Here is a 21798-nt window from a genome sequence, read left to right on the forward strand (position 1 = left end):
GTTGGATATCGCGCAGAGCTGCGTGTTTCCGTTGATTGTTCTGCATTTGCCTTCCAGGTATTCGTACTCATCGCTACCAAGTGCTAGGTATTTGGATTTTGGAATTATAGTTAGGTTTGACGAGTTAGGGATGGAGTGGATGAGGACATATATATTTGAGTCAATGGAGGGGATTTCTAAGATAAAAATTAAAGAATGTTCCGTACTATGTGATTTTACTTTTATAGATTTTTCCAACTCATGAATCTTATTTAAACTTTGCTACTGGCAAAAAATTTATGTTTTATATGAATTATTGAAATTTCATTTAAAAGGTTATATGGACTTATAATACAAGGGTGCATTAGTCCTTGATGGTAGCCACTAGCTAAATCTAATGTTGTAAAGTATTGGGCTCTTCCTAACCTATCAAGTATGTCATGTATGTTAGGCAAGGGATACTTATCTTCTACTATTCTTCTTCTTTATTCTTTACCGGACGCATCTGGTTTCTTCGGTAGTATATGAGTTGGACACGACCAACGTGATATATGCTCTTTCTTATGATACCTTGTCGTAATAAGTTATCAATTTGTTTCTTTGTTTCGTCCCGTTGTTTAGGAGCTTGTGTGTCTACATCTGGATTTACTTTTTTTTTTATACCGTCAAACAAGAAGCACTGTTATGTATTTCGGTTTGAGGGGTGCCAGGGTAGCTAATAAAATTTCTGAGATACTGAGACTTAATATGTTTATCTGTTATACTAATTTATAATACAAAGAGTTATTTCTATTATATAGTTAAACATCGAATGCCAGACCGCTTCCTGTGATATAAGAGATATATAAATTATTTGTACGCCGAATGGTAACAAAAATTTTTTGCAAATCTTGACCACTTGATCAATAAATAGCTTATAAATTAAAAAAGCATCACTGAGAATTTGAGGTTTTTTGGCAATCTGAAAGCTGAGTTATAGGAGGTTTTGTAAAATAGGTATATGGGCAACAATCTAGGTATATTAAAACAGCTGATTTGTGAAATGCGATTGTTTTTTTGTTGTACGATAATGATCGTACAAGCTTAGCAATATCAGAAGTCATATAGAAAGAAGGAAAATATCAATAAAACAACGGGAATCACTCAAATGACAAATCGCGTACGGTAGGTACAAACGATACTACGGAACGAGTCATTTACAATAATTGACATTCTAGACAATCCTGTAGCTGTCACTGTCAGCACAGATTAAAAATACGAGAACGAGATTTAGAATCGACTTTTTTTTTGATCGATTACTTTATAGTATTAAGTTAATATTTTTTTTTTACTAACGACATTATGTTATGTTAATTATAATGTATTTTTAGGTACTTTTATTGAATCAATTATCTGTTGCATTCACACAATCATCATTTACATTAATCGATTATAGTAATCGATGTCCCATTTTAATCGTCAATTTTAAGATGATGAAAATTTAATTTTAAGATTTCTCGTTTTCTAGATTGTGAATTAGGGTAATTTTCTATATTTTGAAATAACCATATCTCAAATTATTACATTTTGTCCCAGAAAGCCCCGTCTCCTTTACGCTTAGATTGTTTTTATCTGAAAAAAAATATGCGTCTAGATAGAGCTTCTTGCAGACAAACGATGAAAACAGACCAGTTTTACTAATACTTTATTGTGCGTGACAAGCTAGGTTTTACAAATGTAAATTTCTCAAAATAGAAGTTAACTGTCGACTCAAATATTTTTCGACGTTTTCACAGCTGTCACAGTCTATCTAGACGCATAAATAATCTAAGGTTTTTATTAGAGTGCACTACCAATGTATCCTACATGTCACTCCGCCGCCAGATGTCTGTCAGCCGCAGCAACAGTCGAGCGCCGGCGCCCCCCACCCCGCCTGCCCCGACGCCCCCGAAGCCCTCGCCGCAGCCCAACAGGTAGGCGGCAGATGGCTCTGCTCTCTGGTCAAACGCTATCCATAAAAACGGTGTACTACTTCCCTTGGTGGGACATGCAATACAGGATATATTATATTATAACGTTTTGTAAGAGCATATGGCGGCCATTTTGAAATTTCCCATAATAACTCATCTATATATATAAAAATTGAATTGCTGTTCATTAGTCTCGCTAAGACTCAAGAGCGGCTGGACCGATTTGGCTTATTTTGGTCTTGAATTATTTGTGGAAGTCCATAAAAGGTTTAAAAGGTGAATAAATATGAAAGTGTTCGGAATTAAATAAAAACAATAATTTTGTTTTTTCCTTTGATGTGTCGCCCGTCGTTCGATATTTGTTTTGTATGGACATATTTTCTATGAGAGAATTTATTGACGCACGGTTTGACAGTTTTGCTGTAAAACAATTTCATTACAACAACAGGGAGCATATTTTACGAAATAATTCTTGGTGTTATGAAATATTATTGACAAATTCATAAAAAACAGTATTTTATTTATTATATACAGAACAACGTCTGTCAGGTCAACTAGTGACTTATATTTTTTTATGTTATAGTGGCCATAGTTATGCACAATCTGCTATTTCAACAATCTCACTATTGCGGTTGATGACCTGAGTCTTCTGCGGGCGTACAGCGGAAGTTTAGGCCAAATTTGGTTATCCTCATGTTACGAAGCCCCTAAATTTTGTTGTGTTCTAAAATGTAAAAATGTAATATGAGACCACAAATAATTAATTAATAATTATAATAAAATATTTCTATGGTTTGCGTTATTTTGAATTGCTCAGCTATATTTCTAAGTATTATTCAATTATTTAAGTTTAATCAAGTGAAAAAAATATTTATTTGCGTTGAGCACATTACTCTGTGAAAATTTATTCAGACTGACCCGTCACTCGATATAACGTTATTTTGTATAGTGATATCCTCCGATCCAATTTATTGAAATGGAAACTTCTTTCACCACAAAACTATTTTTTGTGTACTTAATCGGATCATTAAGCTGGTTTACGACTGTATTATAGCGTTTATACTGACGCGTCATCTATTGTCGGAATACGATAGTTAAGGCTGGATTTATTGCTCCACGGACGGTGAGCGCTGACGTCTGTCAAACGTAGCTATAACTGTGAAAAATCGTAAAAAGTTTTTCAAGAATCCTGAACGGCACTACATTTTAATGGGTAGGGCGTATCAATTACCATCAGCTGAACGTCTCGCTCGTTTCGTCCCCTATTTTCATAAAAAAAATGTTCTCAATTGTACACGTCCAATAACGTATGGTGTCGTCCGCTCGGGTACGCGCTACTGTCGTCGGTCGACACTCACTACAGCCTCACTAATCGAAGCCGTGTTTCAGCCGCAGCTCGTCAGAGTCGGTCCGCAGCCACCACGCCGAGCGGTCGCGCGACTCGGAGGTGCCCGCGAAGAAAGGTAAAGGTAATTTATCCGGTTCCATTTTATTTTGCTTTTTATTATTATTTGCAAGTCTTAACTTATATATAAGCCCGTCTATCTTCCAGAGAGATAAACAAAAATAACATGCCTAAATTTCTAATAAGAATGTCTTCTTTCTTCGCTTCTTCTAAAGGATGCAAGCCTTTACTTCAAGTTCAGTTATTTTTGTACGTTTCGCTAAATAGGCTTTATTAAGTATTTTTTGAATAATTTGAAGTCATATATATGGCAAACATATACTTTATAAATAATATTTATGTAACATCAGTTTGACATGTTTGTGCAAATAAAAACTGACTTTCCTAATTAAAGTTCTGAGAATCATCTACATAATTATTTACACTTTTTGTGTGTATAACCTGCTTATTGCATAAAAAAAATATTATTTCAGTATTGTAATCTCCCTTGATTGCAGGAGTACAAAAGAAGTAGTGGTTTGTTATGAGTCTGTTTTTCCACCCCCACCACGTGCGGGGTTGTGGCATCTATATTGTTGGACCTATTCTGCCCCCGTCATGTCCTTAAAGCATGTCCATCCTCTATTTTGTTCCCTTTTGTAAAATGTAGATAGTGTGGATGCATGCAACTTTAAACTGTGTATCACAAATTTATGTTAAACTAAAGAAACACTATGTTGTGAAGACAACTGTCGGCTGTATTAGCCGACAGTTCAGCTTCTTGCGAAGTGGACTGTATGAAAGAACTAGAAAACTAACCTGATGAAGCTGCGCCGCTGGTGCCACTTAATCCGGTCCTAGGTCGTAGTCCAACTGGTTTAAGCGGTTTTCCTCTTCTTCATAATTCGTTTCGCCGCGCGTTAATTTGCTAGTTACGAGCGGAACGGGTTCAAATAAGCGGCAGTGGAGGCATCGGCGAAGGACTGGTTTGCTTGCGAGCCGGTGTCCTAGCAAATGACGCGATGCAGTGGAGCGGAAGAAGGAAAAGGATACATAAATGGCGCCGTTAAGATGTGTCTTTTTTAAAGATGTAGTATTATTAAGGAGTTTATTGAGTTCTGCTATCAGAAACTTCATAATAAGTCACCCCGCGATCATCCATAAATTTAAACGTGTTTGGAATTGATAGGCCAGTACAGTAGAACGGAAATTCGAAATAAGGGTGGCAATTCTCCTAGACCTCTGGTACTGCATATATACATGGGCAGCTTTTCACTTAACGTCTGATGACTTGCTTGGACGTTGGCCCCATAATAATTAAAAAAAAAATGTGTCATATTATGGTTCCAAATATTCCTTTCATTTTTTTTTGCGGTAGTGTGTATGTATTTTTGTTACTTAATATATTTGTGCTATGAATCTTATTAAATCTATTGCGTTAAAACTATCTCTGTTTATTTATAAGAGTTTAAAACCTGAGCACTGATGAAGGATTTTGGGGTCGTAGCAACTCTAGAATCCGTCTTTGTTGGTCGTCTCATCAGTAGACTCCATAAACTCTTTCTTTCAAAGGGCAATGCGATTGCAAACAGATTCAAATGTGTAATGTACCCTTAGGTAATTTATACGTCTAGATAGAGCCTCTGGCTGCTAGACAACCGATAAAAAATTCGTCGGGTTTATTACTTAAGTTTGCGTGACAAGCTACGTCTTAAGGCTGATTTACACGTATTAAGTTGCCAAGTCTTAACTAAATTTCAAGCTTAATTTTAAGTAACCGTTTACACGTAAAAATACTAAATAACTAGTTAAACTCATTTATTCGCTCAAGATGGACGACCACAGAACAAATACACCCCTACAATGATCAAATACTTTTTATTTTTGTTTCAACTTCTTTAACACCAAAATTTGCAATCGCCATGCCTGACGCTATAGCGGCAAGACGATGTTGTTTTGCTTGCTTATTTCTGTAATTTAAGCTTTTAAATATACCATAAACAATCGTCCTTTATGTATTCTTCAATGAACTTTATTGTCGTGTCTTCCGTCCCCTTCGACATTTTCGAAAGATTTTTATTTATAAATTTAGTAGGAACTACGTTGCAATCACTCCGCCAGCTTATGCTTTTCACTTAAATTTAACTAAATTTTGCCTGTCCAAACGTGTCAAGTGATTAGCCACGCCCACCAACTTAACCGAAAAATAGACAAAATTCTATTCTAACTTGTTTACTTGCAACTAAATTTTAACTTGCAACTTACTAAATTCACTGTTTACACTGTTAAGTCACTTAAAATTAAGTTAAAATTTAGTAAATTTTTAGTCAACTTGATACGTGTAAATCAGCCAATACATTAGCGATATTTATGTCAGTGTGCGTGTACTGCTCTTAATAGAGGTTAACTATCAACCTCATTTTTTTTCGACGTTTTCATTGCTGTCACTATCTAGTCGTATAAATTATCAAAGGTGTAACGAGACGAGAAAATTTAAAAAAAGTTTCAGGGCTCCAAAATGTTTTAATATGAACAAATTATATGCAAATTTTGGATTCCCCATTCTAATCGCTGTCGTCTGTATTAGACAAAGATGATTTGTCAGAATAGTCCAAATTTGCTGTATTTATGACAATATAGCCCACTAACGGTCCGTTTGTTTACATTCTTTATCTCGTCTCGATGGCTTTAGTTCAGTTTTCACCATTACTTTAACTAGACCCCTATGTTTTATTTATTTAATTAGGTAATTAATTAATATTTATTTGAGCAGTGATTAGTCTCCTTCTTTAACAGGGTCGTCTTCGAGCAGCACGAGCCAAGGAGGCAGTAACAGCAAGCAGCATCAGGTATGTTGAATGGTCAGGGTGGAAGTAAATCAAAATCAAATCAGGATCACTTTATTCTTGTAGCTCAAGAAAATGACACTTATAAATTTCAAAGGTTTTCTTTTCCTTTTATATTTACTGCAACTTTCGAAAAGGCTTTAATGAGAATAAGTGGCAACAAACTCATTGCCACTCTTTTCTTATTCACTAAAGTATCTCTCTAATTACTCATCAAATAAAATAGAATTGCTATTATAAGTGTTAAATTAAGCTTGTTTTGTTATTAATATATTCTGGGGAGGCCATGAACCATCGTTCACAAATGGCTGGCTGTGGATGAATATTACACATTTTTTTAAATTTGTTCATTCTTTTGGGCGGCAACAAACATAAGTCAATTGCGAATCCCCACAGATTTCCTCTTTGGACACTAAAATTGAAGGACACCTAGCAAAAATTGCCCTTAGTGAATCCAGCCTAGGCAGATTCTGCCAGTAGGCCTATAAAGATCCTAAACACATCCTACTATATTGTGAGGCCATCGCCACAGTGAGGGCGGATGCTTTGAGGCCCTCATACTTAGGGACCTTCAAGGAAAGAGCATACTCCCACCTTAAAGGCAGCCAACGCATCTCTTGCCACCTCTTGTTGCGGATGTCCATGAACGGTTGCCTTACCGCTCCCCATCCCGTGAGCCTCAGGCCCGTTTGCCTCCTCTTATATAAAAAAAACATAATGAGTATAGTCATCATTAGGGCGTGCGTCCGAGCACATGTAGGTTGCACAATTAATCTACAGATTTAAGGGCTACTTTCCACAAAATAATAATATTAAAAATAATAATAATTGGTCGATAACGCTCGCGTGATTTCTCTGGTGCTTACATACCATCAGTTGAGACCTGTACGTTCGTTTGACCTGCTGTTCGATTAAAAACTTAATTATAATGTTAACAATCAAGTGAGCACTATTCTCGTCCGCTAAATGCTTACATAAATCAATCCAATATACGCAACAGTACAAATTCACCGCAGTTTTGCGATAGAAATAGTTGTAGTGGTAGTACTGCCACGGATGAATACTGAGAATATACAGATAACGCGGGAATTGAACGCAGAGTTCAGGAAAGCGGTAGTGATGTGACTTAATTATAATTCATTACCATAATTACGAGTGTGTCGATAAATTTACACAATGCTAGTTTACCATTTTACACTCGGTTAAAATCAAAAATGTTTAGTTACCTTTTTCATAATTTTAACCTAATAATTAAATCTTAAATTTTCTGTTCTCTTTTTTTTGTTCTTTCTTTCTTCAACACCCTAGTCGAAAACGTTTTTCGCCATTTCTCGTACTTAGCGATGTACAAAAACTCGTTTCTAGGCGTGCGTATAGCGGGGGGAGAGAGATCTTTACCTCCGGCCTTGACTGCATTTAAGTAAGCGCTATCTATAGTTCATATACGAAACATCATCGTGATAATATAATTTAGCCTTAGTCATTAAACAGGGAAAATTATTTTCAGTTGGCAGCGGCCGCGGCTGCCCAGATGGCGTTTGAACAGCATAGTGCCGCCGCTATGCAGGCCTTGCAGCATCAGCTCTTGAGAGGTATAACATATATGGCCGTCATTGGACGGATAGATGCTAGATATTTATGTTCGTTTTCATACTATGTGATTTCAAGCTTTTTATCGGAGCTTGAACATAGTAGTGCTATTAATACAGGTACTTTCGATATTATTTTATTTTTATTTATAAACTAGCTGACCCGGCAAACGTTGTTTTGCCATATAAAGTATAATTCACGCGATAGTTTTATAAATAATAGCCTATGTGTTATTCTGGTGTGTAAGCTATATTATTGTAAAGTTTCATCAATATCCATTCAGTAGTTTTTGCGTTAAAGAAGTTCAAGCATACATCCAGACATACAAACTTTCACATTTATAATATTAAAAGGATATTTGGGATACTTACAACTAGCTTACAATTATAACTTATGAAATAATTAAAACTAATGAAGGCTACTTAAAAGTTTCCTCATTTATGTAAAACTATTGATATGATTTAATTTAACGCTTTAAAACTTTCTTAACTACAATTATTTACACTCGAATTACTTATTAGATAAGGTTATTTTTATTTTGGTGCTAGATGTAGAAAATAAATCTAGATCTATGTCATTTAACAAGTTGTCATAACTTCTGCAGGATCTAGTAATGAAGCTATTTGCACGATAGTTACACCTCGCCATCGAAGTATGTAAATGGCTAGGATTGCGTATGGGAAAGGCATCCACTACTAGTCCAAGCATTATATAATTTATTTTGAACACATATTCGACGGCTTGAAGAGAAGCCATTGGAATTATAAAACCAAGCGTTTTAATAAGGAGGATTGTTTTAGAGTAGCACATGCATGGTATCTAGTCACAAATAGAGTGAAAAGATAGATACACTAAGTGTATCAAAAGCTAAACCAATCAGAAGTCGAGAGGACTGATTGTCAATTGTTTCAAGATTCGCAGTCGCATTCACAGTTCTGCCTTGACTACGATGCATGCAATATTGGATCCAAATATCGGCTACAAATAAATAATATAAGATTATGAGTTTTTGTAACTATTTTTCAAAAAAAATATTCTTCTAAAATTTGATTATAATATAATAATGTGTTAGTAAAGCCCACAATAATTTTAAATAACGTACATAGTTACCATTAATCGAGTTGTTATTTGTAAACATATTTCACATGGTGGAATTTAAACAGTTTGCAAAATGTAATGAATTGTCTACCTTGCTTGCTCTTTTACTTACGTAGTATTTTTTTTTTGACAAGAGACGAACAGGGCGTTCAGCTGACGGTAATTCATACGCCCTGCCCGCCATGGATATGGTAAAAGAACCTGTAACTATGTATTACATAGGATATTAAATACATTACCTAATGATCTAATAGATATAATATCTGCAAAAGAAAAATTCTAATAAAATACTACCAGAAGCTAATAACCAGGAATACCTTTGATGTATATTTTTAATATTACTACTATATGTTATGTTAACTTACCGCTCGCACATAAACCTAAGAGGTTTTGCGAGTATGTCTTTATTATTATATATATTAAGATAATTTTGTTAATTGAATAAATAAAATAAATATTACAATGCAATGCCGCTCAGCATTCTTAAGATACCTAAAAACTCTGAGCGGCACTACAATTGCGCTCGTCAGCTTGAGACATAAGCATAAGCGCAGTCTCGTTTGCCCAGTGATGTAAGTTTGCCAAATGTAACAATTTATGACCAGTTAAAAAAAATGCTGTGTTTGTAGGACTGAGCGGCGCGGGTGGTAGCGGGGGGATGACGGGCGCAGCAGCGGCGGCGGCCATGATGCAGTTCTCCCCTCTGCTGTACACGTACCAGCTCGCGATGGCACAGGCCAGCGCGCTAGGTAAGCGTTGTACGTATTCCATCACCACATTTACTACGGCATGCTAGCATACCATTGTATACTGTATACGCAATGCAATGGTTCACTTTATTTTTTTCTTTTATTGTTCAAAACAAAGCATACAATAAAATTTCTACATCTAAATACAACGAAAACTCTTAAAGGGTTTATCTGGGTAAGTTGATTATTATACTACATTAACACTTTGACTTACTTCTAACAAAGGACCTTGCGATTGCGCAATACTATAATAGCATACCATTCTCCACCTCATTGACAACGCGCTCAAAGTGAAAGTCAGGCCATGGAGGGCCAAGACTCAATGCCAATCTAGTAAATATAATATGTTCCACGAAGAACACGTTAGAATTTGGATTGTCATACAAGGTTTCTGCCCACATGTATGTACGTAATAAATGCAGAAACGCGATGTCGAATAATTGTCCAGTGCCGGGAGAAAGTTGTGTCTTCTATCGAGTCCTCTCTTGAGATGGTCACAGAAATGGGGTAAATTGTACACTTTGTCCAATTTAACCCCCATAAGACTCACGCGTTTAACACTTAAAAAACCCCATTTATCGTAACACCGTGCGATGTTGGAGGTTCGTGTATTAAAATGATTATAGCCTGACTGCGAAAATAAGCTCCTTTATTACGCTATGCAAGTACTTATATACTAGTTAGAGCGATGAATGTGTGCATAGGTGTATAAAGATGATACACACACTACACCTTCCCCCTATAAAGAAAAAATATACAGGGTGTCCCAAAGTTATGGGACATGAAGGCTATGGCTGATGATAGGCTATTTTACTGAAAGAAGACTGACTGAAATGTTATTTTTAAAAGTTAGTAATTCTGCATTCAAAGATTTTCTAAAAGTTACTTGCCTCGTCTGGGAATCGAACCGAATTAAATGTAAAAAAAAACACCCCTACTCTTATGATGCCAATCGAAAGAATGGCCAAAAACCAATAACTCTTCTTAAGTAACATAGTATTTTAAAAGAAAGTAATCAATTAAGTGGGTATTTTTTTTTAATTAAAATTTCTTTCAGTAAAATAGCCTATCTTCGATATTTAAGGTACTTTCCCTTCATGTCTCATAACTTTGGGACATCCTGTATATATACTACATATATTTTTTATATATTATATTTGTTCAACTTATATAATGATTACGTTAGATATAAAAATAAAGAAAATACTTCAACATAGTTACTTACTGAAATAATTCAAATAGGTGTTAAAACGTACACTAATTTACAAGTAATTTTCATTTAATGACACAAAAATACGAATTTAATTATTTAAAGTTACAATTCCAGATGGGTACTTCTTGAAACTTTTAAATTATTCATTACCAAAACTTGTTAAAGAAAACAATATGATAATCTAACCAATACCTAATTGGAACGATACATTTACATAACAATATTTGATAAGTTTATGTTTTTTATTAACAAAAAAAAACATAATTAAACATGTAAGTAATAAATTTTTGGTCTTTGAAACCTAAAAAAAATACAGTAAAATTATTCACTACTAACACATGCTTCCAATTAACAAGAAAATAATTAAAAAATCAAAGATTTCTGCTAACTAACAACATCGAGATAATATTATGAACATACAAAACAAGTAAAATAGTTTTGAAAATATTTTAAAATTACGTAGGTATCATTCTGATTATCTAATATGTTTATTATTATTTTACTGTAAACATTGCTTTCGAAATGAAAAATGCACATTTGTATTCATTGATCTAAATAGAAATCTTATAAATCGAAATAGTAGTCATACATGAAGAAATATAAAATATTATATTTTAGACATAATGTACTTCACATCTTATGTAATTATTCTGATTTCTTATATTTGCAGTGATTGGACAAACACATATTAAAAAAAATAAACAATTTGTTAAAAAACGTATTCCACATTTCCTTCCTATATTTAAAAGACAAAAAAAATCTCAAAATCGAATTCAATAAGATATTTAAATAGAAACCTGTGTTATACTTCTTCTCATTTGTTGTCCTTTATATTTCAAACTAGATGACCCAGCAAACGTTGTATTGCCGTCATAGTTAACAACTGTAGTTAATCTACCAAGTATAGGCAGCTAAAATTAAGTTTGTTTTTTACCTCCTGAGAACGTTAGGAAGATACAAAGATTCTAATTAGTTATTCATTTTAAACTATTCTTTCAACTTGATTTCTGATCGACGGGGGACATACTTATCAAAGGAAAAACGAAATTGTTGTTTTTATTTAATTCCGAAAATTTTCATATGTATTCACCTTTTAAACCTTCTCTGGAATTCCACAAATAGTTTAAGACCAAAATTAACCAAATCGGTCCAGCCGTTCTCGAGTTTTAGATTAATGTTATTTCTCATTTACGTTTTTTCACTATAAAAGTTACTTACATTTTTCTAGTACATATTAAACTTTCTTAAATACAATTTTTTTAAATCTTAAATATAATATTATCTATATACTGAACCCCTCATGGTCATAAATTATAAATTATTGACAAACTCCATTTTCATCTATATTTATTATATGTCACTACCTCATATCTCTAAACATTTCTTTACATTTGACCACACTTTTATTCCTACTCTGCTCGTAATATTACTTATCCCTTCAATCATATTTATAATATCGGTACATTATACACATCACATAATCACCTACTAGGTACTCATAATACTATATCGTATTCGCCCGGCGCCGGCGTACTTTCTTTTTTATTATCTATTTTGGTACATCATAATAATATTTATTTATAGTCGACTTCATAATATGAATGGCAACTTTGTGCCATTTGGATTGTGCGCACAACCTATTTTCTTTTTCTTTAGGATCTTATTTTAAGCCTCTGTTGGACTACAACTTATCTCACGGAGGAATACCCTTTCGCACCATGATCGAATGGAAGGATTCGACTCTCCATGTACCATTTTTATATAGGGTCATGATTTAAGACAATTTCAGTCTCCGACACAATCCAAAGGACTCCCTTTGGACTCGTTCACACCTCGATATAAGTGAAGGACCTGATCCCTATAGTACCACTCTCCTAATGTGTACCGTAATAACGAGCAGAATTACTTTAGCAATACATTCCTATATTTTCTAAATATAACTATCATTCTTAAAATGAAGCTAAATTAACCCTATAGTTAATAATAGCTTCATCTCCCTGGGTGATCAGTCCAATCGCATGTGAAATATTATAAACCATATAATCTCCTATCAAAAAAAAAACTTACGTCATTCCAAATCCTACATTATATATCACAAACCTATACCTATACTCCAATGCTGTACCTAATTGTTATCTAACTGTAACAAAAAGTATTTTTAATACGGCTTCATATACCCTTGTACTTTCATCCAATTATTTATCACTAGCTGATACCCGCGACGTCGTTCGCGTACATATTTTTACATTTTGGGTTACATTATTGGACTTTTAGTAGGGATCCCTAATTTTTTTGAAAATGTAATGTACCCTATATCAGCCGGGGATAATGTAGCTTCCCAAGAGTGAAATAATTATTACCCTTTTATTCAATTCTTTACAAATTTTAACTTATACTATAATTGTCAATACAATATCATTCAAACTATTTTAGCAGTTTATATTATCTGTACTTAAAAGCAGTTTAGTTAGCTAAATGCTGTCATAAAAAATTATAAAAATAGTTAAGTTTATACAGCTTAATATTAAACTTATATTATCCATTAAATAAATTCCTCAAAATTTATTTATCCAAAATATTAATTATTTCCATTTATATATATTCTCATTTCTTTTTTTTTCTCATAATGATACTGTCAGTTACATTCTGAAGAGTTAAAAAATTATCAAATTATTAATTAATTAATTATCCAAATTATGTTACTTCAGCATTAAAGTTTTAAATGTTCACGTATGAAAAAAGACATCCAAAACAATTAAGTACAATAAATTAAACCGGAAATATCTTTGGCAAAATTTCGTTGTTTCCCGTCCTGCAACCTGATTGTATCAACCTCTGCATATTGACTGGATCAGCTCCCTGCTGCATCCACTTCCGACACCTGCATCTCCCGGCACCCTGCTAGGCACCATCACCACATCATAGGCATTTTATTATTATTGTTTTTCCTCAGTAGCAGCACAGGAAGGCAAACGCCAATAATCACTTCTTACTTTTATTTCATTTTTTATTTTGAACTCTTCTAAATTTTATATTACTTTTACTTTTGGTTTGAAATTAAATATATTGTGAAGAATTTAGGTAATTTAAACTTTATTTATTTACTTATTATACATATTGTATTAATATCTATTTTTATATACTTTATTTTTGTACCAACTGCGCAACGCCGCCGACAGGAGCACTGGCAGGGTCGCCATGCGGTGTTGGAGGTTCGGGTATTAAAATGATTATAGCCTGACTGCGATAATAAGCTCCTTTATTGCATAGCGGCAAGTACTTATATGCTAGTTAGAGCGATGAATGTGTGCATAGGTGTATAAAGATGATACACACACTACAACCGCTCATCGACAACACTTCCCTTACAGCCTCGCCTAGTATCGGAATTCTGGGTCTCGATATCTCGAGCTATATTGGCTTCGAATAAATAGAGCACGGCAATACTTCAAGCCGGCCCACATTCTAGCGCTGTACAAAGCTCAGGTTCGGCCACACATGGAGTATTGCTGTCATCTCTGGTCTGGCGCACCCCAATATCAGCTTGATCAATTTGAGCGCGTGCAACGCAGAGCAGCTCGAATTGTCGGGGACCCAGTGCTCTGTGAACGGCTGGATCACTTGGCGTTGCGTAGAGACATGGCTTCATTGTGTTCCTAAGAGCTGTTTCACCTGATTCCTGCCGCAGAATTCCATCTTCTCACGACACACCACAAGTTATGTGGTGGTCCTCCACAGTGCGGTTTTCAAGGAGCTTTCTTCCACGTACTACAAAGCTGTGGAATGAACTGCCTTGTGCGGTGTTTCCGGGACGATACGACATGGAAACCTTCAAAAAAAGTGCGTACCCCTTCTTTAAAGGCCTGCAAGGCTCCTTTGATTCCTGTGGTGTTGCAAGAGAGTGTGGGCGGCGGTGATCACTTGGTCACACCAGGTGACCCGTACGCTCGTTTGTCCTCCTTTTCCATAAAAAAAAATGCTTATGTTTTGTTTAAATTATCCATCCATATATGCAATTATCAAGTATGAATTAACGTCTCAATCGGAAAACTTTGCTGCGATGTAAAACATTTTTATCACTATTTTATAGTACCATTAGACTTTACTGTTTGGGCAGTGTTCATCCTAAGTAGAACTGTCGCCACGGTTAACACTTGAATTGTTACGTTCCAGTTTGGAGAGTGTAATTCAATTCAAATATCTTTATTCAAAATAGGATATGAAATCACTTATTGGAAGTCAAAAACTACCATTCATCTGGAAATGAATGCCTGAGAAGAGTGGGCGCAACAAACTCGGCAGGTTTTTTTATTCCAAAAATTTGGTTATAATGTTATATCGTACAATAAAACTTACTATTTAATAGCCTGTCATTTATGTTATAGTAAACCTTACCACAAAAACCTTTGAAGAATGTTCATTCGTGTAGATTTTTAGCTTTTCGTTTTCTCTATAAAAATTGTGTGTAAAATTCATTCGCTGCTTCAATTAGTTTCCGAGATATGAAATTGTAAACATATACGCATGGCGCGAGTTTCGACCTTTTCGGCTGGCGCTCGCTACGTGTGACGTCATAAGTCAACACTCGCGCAGTACTTTGCGCGCTCCGGTACGGGTCACTAGGAGATTACGCAAATATTGTTTGAAATGTTAAATTTTAAATATAAGAAAGTCATGTGTTGTGCTGAAATGCAAAAGCACAACCACTAAATAAGGATACAAAGGAGTGAGTGTTGACCTGTGACGCCACACAGAGGCTGCGCGCTAGCGCGGTAAATAAATATTTATGGGAACTTTGGATGTTTGAGTTTAAAATCTAAACTAATTGTTATTTTGAAATGAAACAATGACCAGTTTGTTATACAGACTTTATTGGGGCGAATTTTTAAGCGATTTCGCATACCCATTATTAACATTGTTCAATTTCGTGTGATGTGTTGACAGCGGGTAAGAGCGGAGCGGGGAGCGGGTCGACGGGGGGCGCCGGCGGGGCCGCCATGGCCGCCGAGATGCAGCGCATGGCCGAGGCGCAGCGACAGTACTTGCTGGACATGATCCCGGGCCAGCAGCCGAGGAACCCCTGGACCAAGAACTGAACCGGCCCGCTGTCACTGTGAGTGTACCGGATGCAGCTTTCATGATCCAATGTGACGGTGTTTGACGTATTTTTGCGTGGCTCATCATCATCAGCCCTGAAGACGTCAACTGCTGAACAAGGGCCTCCCCCAAAGATCTCTACGACGATCGGTTTTGCGCTGCCCTCATCCAACCTACTCCGGCGATCTTTACCAGAACGTCAGTCCATTTTAAATAATGTACATAATATTATAATTTAACCAATAGCTAAACTAAAATTTTACATAGATCGGACAGAAAAAAATCCACACGCACATAACATACACCCACATGCACCCAACACACACAGTATCGCACGCACACACACACACACTCACACATAGGTACATACATTTATTATTTCAGTTAATAACTAATAAAAAAAAGTACTTACCTGTTCTTTAAGAATTAAAAATTGTAACTGTAAATCTATGTCGCTGTATTGTTAAGGTGTTCAAAAATAACTTTCCAAATATTTAAATTGTAATTTTTTATTAATTTCATAACTTTATTATTATTTCACTACCTGTCAATAAAACTTTTGTTAAAAATAAAAAATTGCTGAAATGGAAGAGCGTAGACACCTGGTACAGGTATTAATTGCCTAAAAGGTGACTCCGACCACTAGCTGCTGTAAACCTCCGTTTTAAAGAGAAATCAATTTTAATTAAATTAAATTTAACTCTTGTGAAGGGCCTAACATTGGTACTTCCGGTACGTGGTCGCCATTCGAGGAATTTATTGCCCCAACGGCTAACTCTCCGTCGAACTATATGCTATGCCCAGTGTCACTTCAGTTTCGCAATCAGTTGATCTAAGTTGGTGACTTTGATTTCTTCTCGTGGCTCAGTCACTCCTTAATAGCTTAGTGGCAACTAAACCTTCACTGAAGTCGTATGGCCAGACTAAGTAAATAATCCCAAAACATACTTAAATGACATTGACGTACAATAAACAACTAGACTCACAATCACGCCCAAAAATTGTCTGAGTCTTCGTTCAGTTGTGTTTTGACCGCGCTTTGAATACAACGCCATGCAATGACAAAGTGTTCAGTGAAAAACTGTCCAGATAACAGCATATCCAAACTTTAAAAGATGGAGTGTAGTATTTCACGCACCTTTAAATTCACAAAATTATGTAACTAACATGAATTTTTTTAATTATTTTGCTTAATAATTTTATTTCAATTGCTAAACTAATTGTTAAAATGTCCGTCTCTTTCGCACCATAATCAATGCTTTTTATGAGCGTATAGGACTTTGAACATTATTGCCACGAAATGAGGTTTTAATTTGAATTGATGTTTTAATGTTATCTGTATAAGTTTATGTATACCTATATACAACGTCGCTCAGACATTTTGATTGACGACCTTTTAATAGGCGACTGGGAGTCTAGTTGTTCATAGTACCTACGCGAATGTCGGTTGAGACAAGGGGCACAGCTAGAATTAAATTGTTGAACTTTTTTAAATTTTCTCATATTACAATAATATTATTTTAAATTATATTTGATACGCCCACGCGATCCTGACAATATAACTGAAAACAATAGTAACCATGTGTAATTGTTTCCTTTTGTTGATAAAGACCTATGGAATCCCTAAAATATATAAAATATAATTTATTCTATCATTTTGAGATTTTTAAAGCAACTTATTATCCTGCTCGTTTTAAGTTATATTGATTTCTTCATTTTTAAAATTAAAGAAGTATTTTTTTTAATTAAAGAAGTATAAGTTTATATTATATGTTCGAATTACAAATATGTTTTATTGTTGCAGATTCAACGAAGTGTCGTGAGTTAATATAAGATGCTAGTTGTAGATGTAGTGTGTAAGGACAATTGAGGTGTTGTTTGATATTGTTTAAGGCTTCACAGACGGCCGGGAAACTGATTTTGATCTGCCGAGTGAAGATTGGAACGGATGTAATTGTAAAAACATCTAAAGATCTATTCACGGTTGACCAATAAAAATATTTACATGAAACAACGATCTATTAAATTTTTTCGTTTCAGATCTTATCAATGTCTATCATTCGTAGCACTTTATTATCTGCGATGACATAGCATAGTTCCATTTTATCTTTACTAAACCGATATACTTAGGGTAATCAGTAAAATTCCGATGATTTAAATTTGGTTGATATAAAAAAAATCGCACAAAAGTCAAACAAGTAGTTTATGAAAATGATGAAGCTGTAAATTTAGATTTAAAATAGGGGCAGTGAGACTCTTTTTACTTGTTTTCATTTAAGCTCAACTTTTTGATATAACTTTGACATTCGTATGACTCATTTCTATTTCTATCTATGAATAAAAAAGCAATTGAAGCTTATTTTCAAAAGATACCATATTAATATCAGCATAGAACTTTTTTTATATATTATGCTTTTGCTTATTCATAAAATAAAAATATAATGTAATAAAAAAAACCTTTGTCAGGTGCGGGGTTCGAACGTACTCTCCTCTCGGGAACCAGAGCTTAAAAAACTGGCGCCTTACACCGCGCGGCCAAGCGGCAAGAAACAGTAGTTGAAATTAATCATACAACTTCACAACTACTACAATCACGGATTGTAATGCAACATGCGATAGATGGGCGAAAAAAATTGAGGCGATGGAATAAAATTTTTAAAGCAATCAAATTCTCATTCCGGCTGTCTGTGAAGCATCGTTAATGGCTGAATACACAACGCTGTGCGTTGGTGATGTATGATTTGTTTGTATGACAAAAGTCATAGAAGGCGCCAAGTCGTCTGTGTGAATAGGCCATTATTTTGAATTAAGTTAACTGTAAGTGTGATTAACGCACATACATACGTCAAATACGTAATTGTAATGTAAGTAATTAAGATGTGGTTTATATCTAAAACTGATCGCCTCTATCATATTACGCCATGTGAATAAAGTTGAGTATTTATGATCCCCGCAGATTGGCAAAGGGACGGAACGATGTCATATTAACGACTGCGTAGCGTCATCAGGCAATAGTACAGTCAGCTTCTAAAAAAATATTTTTATTTAAAAAATTATCAGGTATCCTGTAGATGGCGCCACAACTGGACTGTTGGACAAGCATACCAAGATTTTTAATTTCGTCGAGGTCTTTGTGACGCTTACCTTAGCGGTTATAGAGTTGGAGGCGTGATCTCCTGAGAGACGCTGTTTCGAATCGCACATGGTCCATAAATTTTGGTACGAATTATATTTTTTATGAGATATATCTATATATATATAATACTAGCTGACCCGACATAGTTTGTTCTGTACATAGTAAAATACTGTTTTTTATGAATTTGTCAATAATAATATTTCATAACACCAAGAATTAATTCGTAATATATGCTCCCTGTTGCTATAAAGAAATTATTTCACTGCACTCCATGCATTGATCCCATTAAAACCGTTCATTAGTTTAAAAGTTCACTGGAAACAAACATCAGGAAACAGGATTTATATATATTAAAGATACACTTACACTCCACTTAAAATTAACAGCTTCAGGTCTTGTCCGTCTGGGGTAGTAACATATTTCGGTTTTAACTTATTAAATAAATCTTAATTTATTTCTGTATACAAGACTGTTTTGTCTGATAACTATATAACCAGGTCATTTTAAATCAAACTTTTTTTATATATAAGATATCTATTTTATTACAATGACATTGCTATTTCACAATCAATACAATACTTAATTTAGTTGTGAGATGGCGATTAATGTGAACGAGTAAAATTGAGTTTATAGACTCAAGGGCGACCAGTTTTAGATAAACTTTTTCTCCCATATGAAAATATTTGTATAAAAAATCAATACAGCGCCCTCTCTACCTTTCGTCAAAAATATATAATAACTAAAGAAAAAAACAGCTCCACTAAATTATACGGAAAACACAACGACATTCTATACATACACTGACCTCTACTATTTGCCACTGGACTGGTGGCTGTCAAAGTGCTTTTGTGCCTGTTTGATATTCGCCATTTTGGCGCTGTTGGCCATGTAGCGAGAGTCTGCGGTACTAAAACTAGAGATCACAACCTTAGCTTAACAAAAATCTATAGGAAAACTATTTACAAAAAAAAATATCTACTTTATTACGTTGATTCCTGAAGTATAAATAAATAACACGGAAAACGACCGAAATTATTTCAAAACGCAATTAACTTCAGAGTACTATACGCTTCTCTCGCAGCCTTTTGTATTATACGTCAAAATTTGTTCTCTGGACGCTCGCGAGCGGCGGTTCAAATAAGCACAAAAAATTTGATGTCATGGAACAGCCTCTCCAGTGGTATTTATATAGGTCAGTGTATACACATATAATGACATCATTCTCAGTCTAACAGCGGAACGGCAAAAGTATGCTTAAAGACAGTGTACGCACACTTTTGTTCTTAGTAATATGTCAACTGTCACTGTCCCAATCGGGTTCTAAATTCAACATACGTAACCTAAACTGAGTAAATGTTTTACATTGCTGCTTATTAACCAAAAATATTTTAAACAAATGGAGTAAATGCGTCAATGTATAGATATAGCAGATGAAGTTTATTAAGGTGTAATTTGTGGCATGTTCCATATTTCTGCTTTGTTTTTAGACTGTCAATATCTAGTATAGAATGTCATTGGCAAAACACAATTTTGTTTGCTTGTTCAAACTATCGCACGCAATTATGAACAGAGCATCACGTGACTGAGAGGTGATAACTGCATCGAAATGACGACTTGCTTTGTTTGTCCGTTTACAAGCGGCTACGATAAAAAAAAACGGGTTACACTCCGGGAGAGCCGACAGAAGTGAAAACTTATTAAGGCTGGCACGTTAGACATTTTTTAGATGGATACTAGGGCTATTTTGTTATGAATTGTATTTTATTAATTATTAGAAACTTTAAAATACATTTAATATTCTTTTATGAATCATCGTTGACGTCGACAACTCTTCTATCATTATCGTTAAAATTATTACAATTAAAAATATAAACTATAGGTTCATGGTAACTAAAATAGGAAATAAAATTTTTTTGATATATATACCTAGACGCGTTCGCGGTCTGCTATATGTAACATGCATATATGCACACATAACTGCGTCTCGTAACGGTGTCGCGAGTCCAGAGATTTTATCTCATGTAAAAATATACGCACCACGCTAAAAAAAAGTTTTCACTTCAGAAATACTCCTTTTTTGAGGCGTTTTCATCGCAAAATTTCGTAGTCTAGAGAAATCATTTTCATCACGTAATTAATACTTGTCTGATCGTTATTCCGTATACAACGCGACTTGAGTTGACTGACAACAGCTGTGACACGGTAAGTTGTATTCACAATATTATATTGTGTAATCTTGACGAAATGATGTCGTATTTGTGAATCTTGGAGGGCTTTATGCAAATTTTCTTTCTCGAAAATAATTTTATTATTAGACACATATTAGATTAAATATACAGTCCAAATAGTTGTTTTCGTTTGTAAGTTATATTCTGAGTTTTATTGATTTTGATTTGTGTATTCAGTAATTTTGTCATTTTGTATGTGGTTATTAATAAATGATTTTATGCATAGTGTTTTTTTTTCATAAAAGAGGCGCAAATGGACTAGAAAATATGAAGTGAACAACCGCCCTTGGATAACCGCAATACTCAGAGGTTGAGCGATAAGTTACTGGTCTTTAGTAGGTAGCTTGAAGATCCCTAACTTAGATCATTTATACGTCTAGATAGACTGCGACAGCTGTGAAGACGTCCAAAAAAAATTGAGGTTGACAGTTAACCTCTATTTTGAGCAATGCAAGCACACCCGTTTTAATCGGGTGTCTAGCAGCAAGAGGCTCAATCTAGACGTATAAATTATCTAAAGTCCCTAAGT

At 34.7% G+C, this 21798-nt stretch overlaps 1 protein-coding gene across 3 annotated transcripts in view; it reads left to right on the forward strand.

Moving 5' to 3' along the window:
- Positions 1-21492, forward strand: part of LOC126967865 (transcriptional repressor p66-beta) — a 47627-nt gene extending 26135 nt beyond the window's left edge. Inside the window, exons 13-19 of one of the 3 annotated variants that reach the window (XM_050812552.1) lie at positions 1843-1931; positions 3318-3397; positions 6109-6161; positions 7666-7750; positions 9476-9604; positions 15753-15921; positions 17710-21492. In XM_050812552.1, the coding sequence (XP_050668509.1) occupies positions 1843-1931; positions 3318-3397; positions 6109-6161; positions 7666-7750; positions 9476-9604; positions 15753-15904 (588 nt within the window). In that variant the 3' untranslated portion in view covers positions 15905-15921; positions 17710-21492. The remainder of the gene's footprint in view (positions 1-1842; positions 1932-3317; positions 3398-6108; positions 6162-7665; positions 7751-9475; positions 9605-15752; positions 15922-17709) is intronic. The other 2 variants (XM_050812554.1, XM_050812553.1) reach the window with 2 other exon arrangements.
- Positions 21493-21798: the final 306 nt, after the last annotated feature.

The sequence above is a fragment of the Leptidea sinapis genome, chromosome 14 (genome assembly GCF_905404315.1).
Source record: "Leptidea sinapis chromosome 14, ilLepSina1.1, whole genome shotgun sequence".
Lineage (NCBI taxonomy): Eukaryota > Metazoa > Arthropoda > Insecta > Lepidoptera > Pieridae > Leptidea > Leptidea sinapis.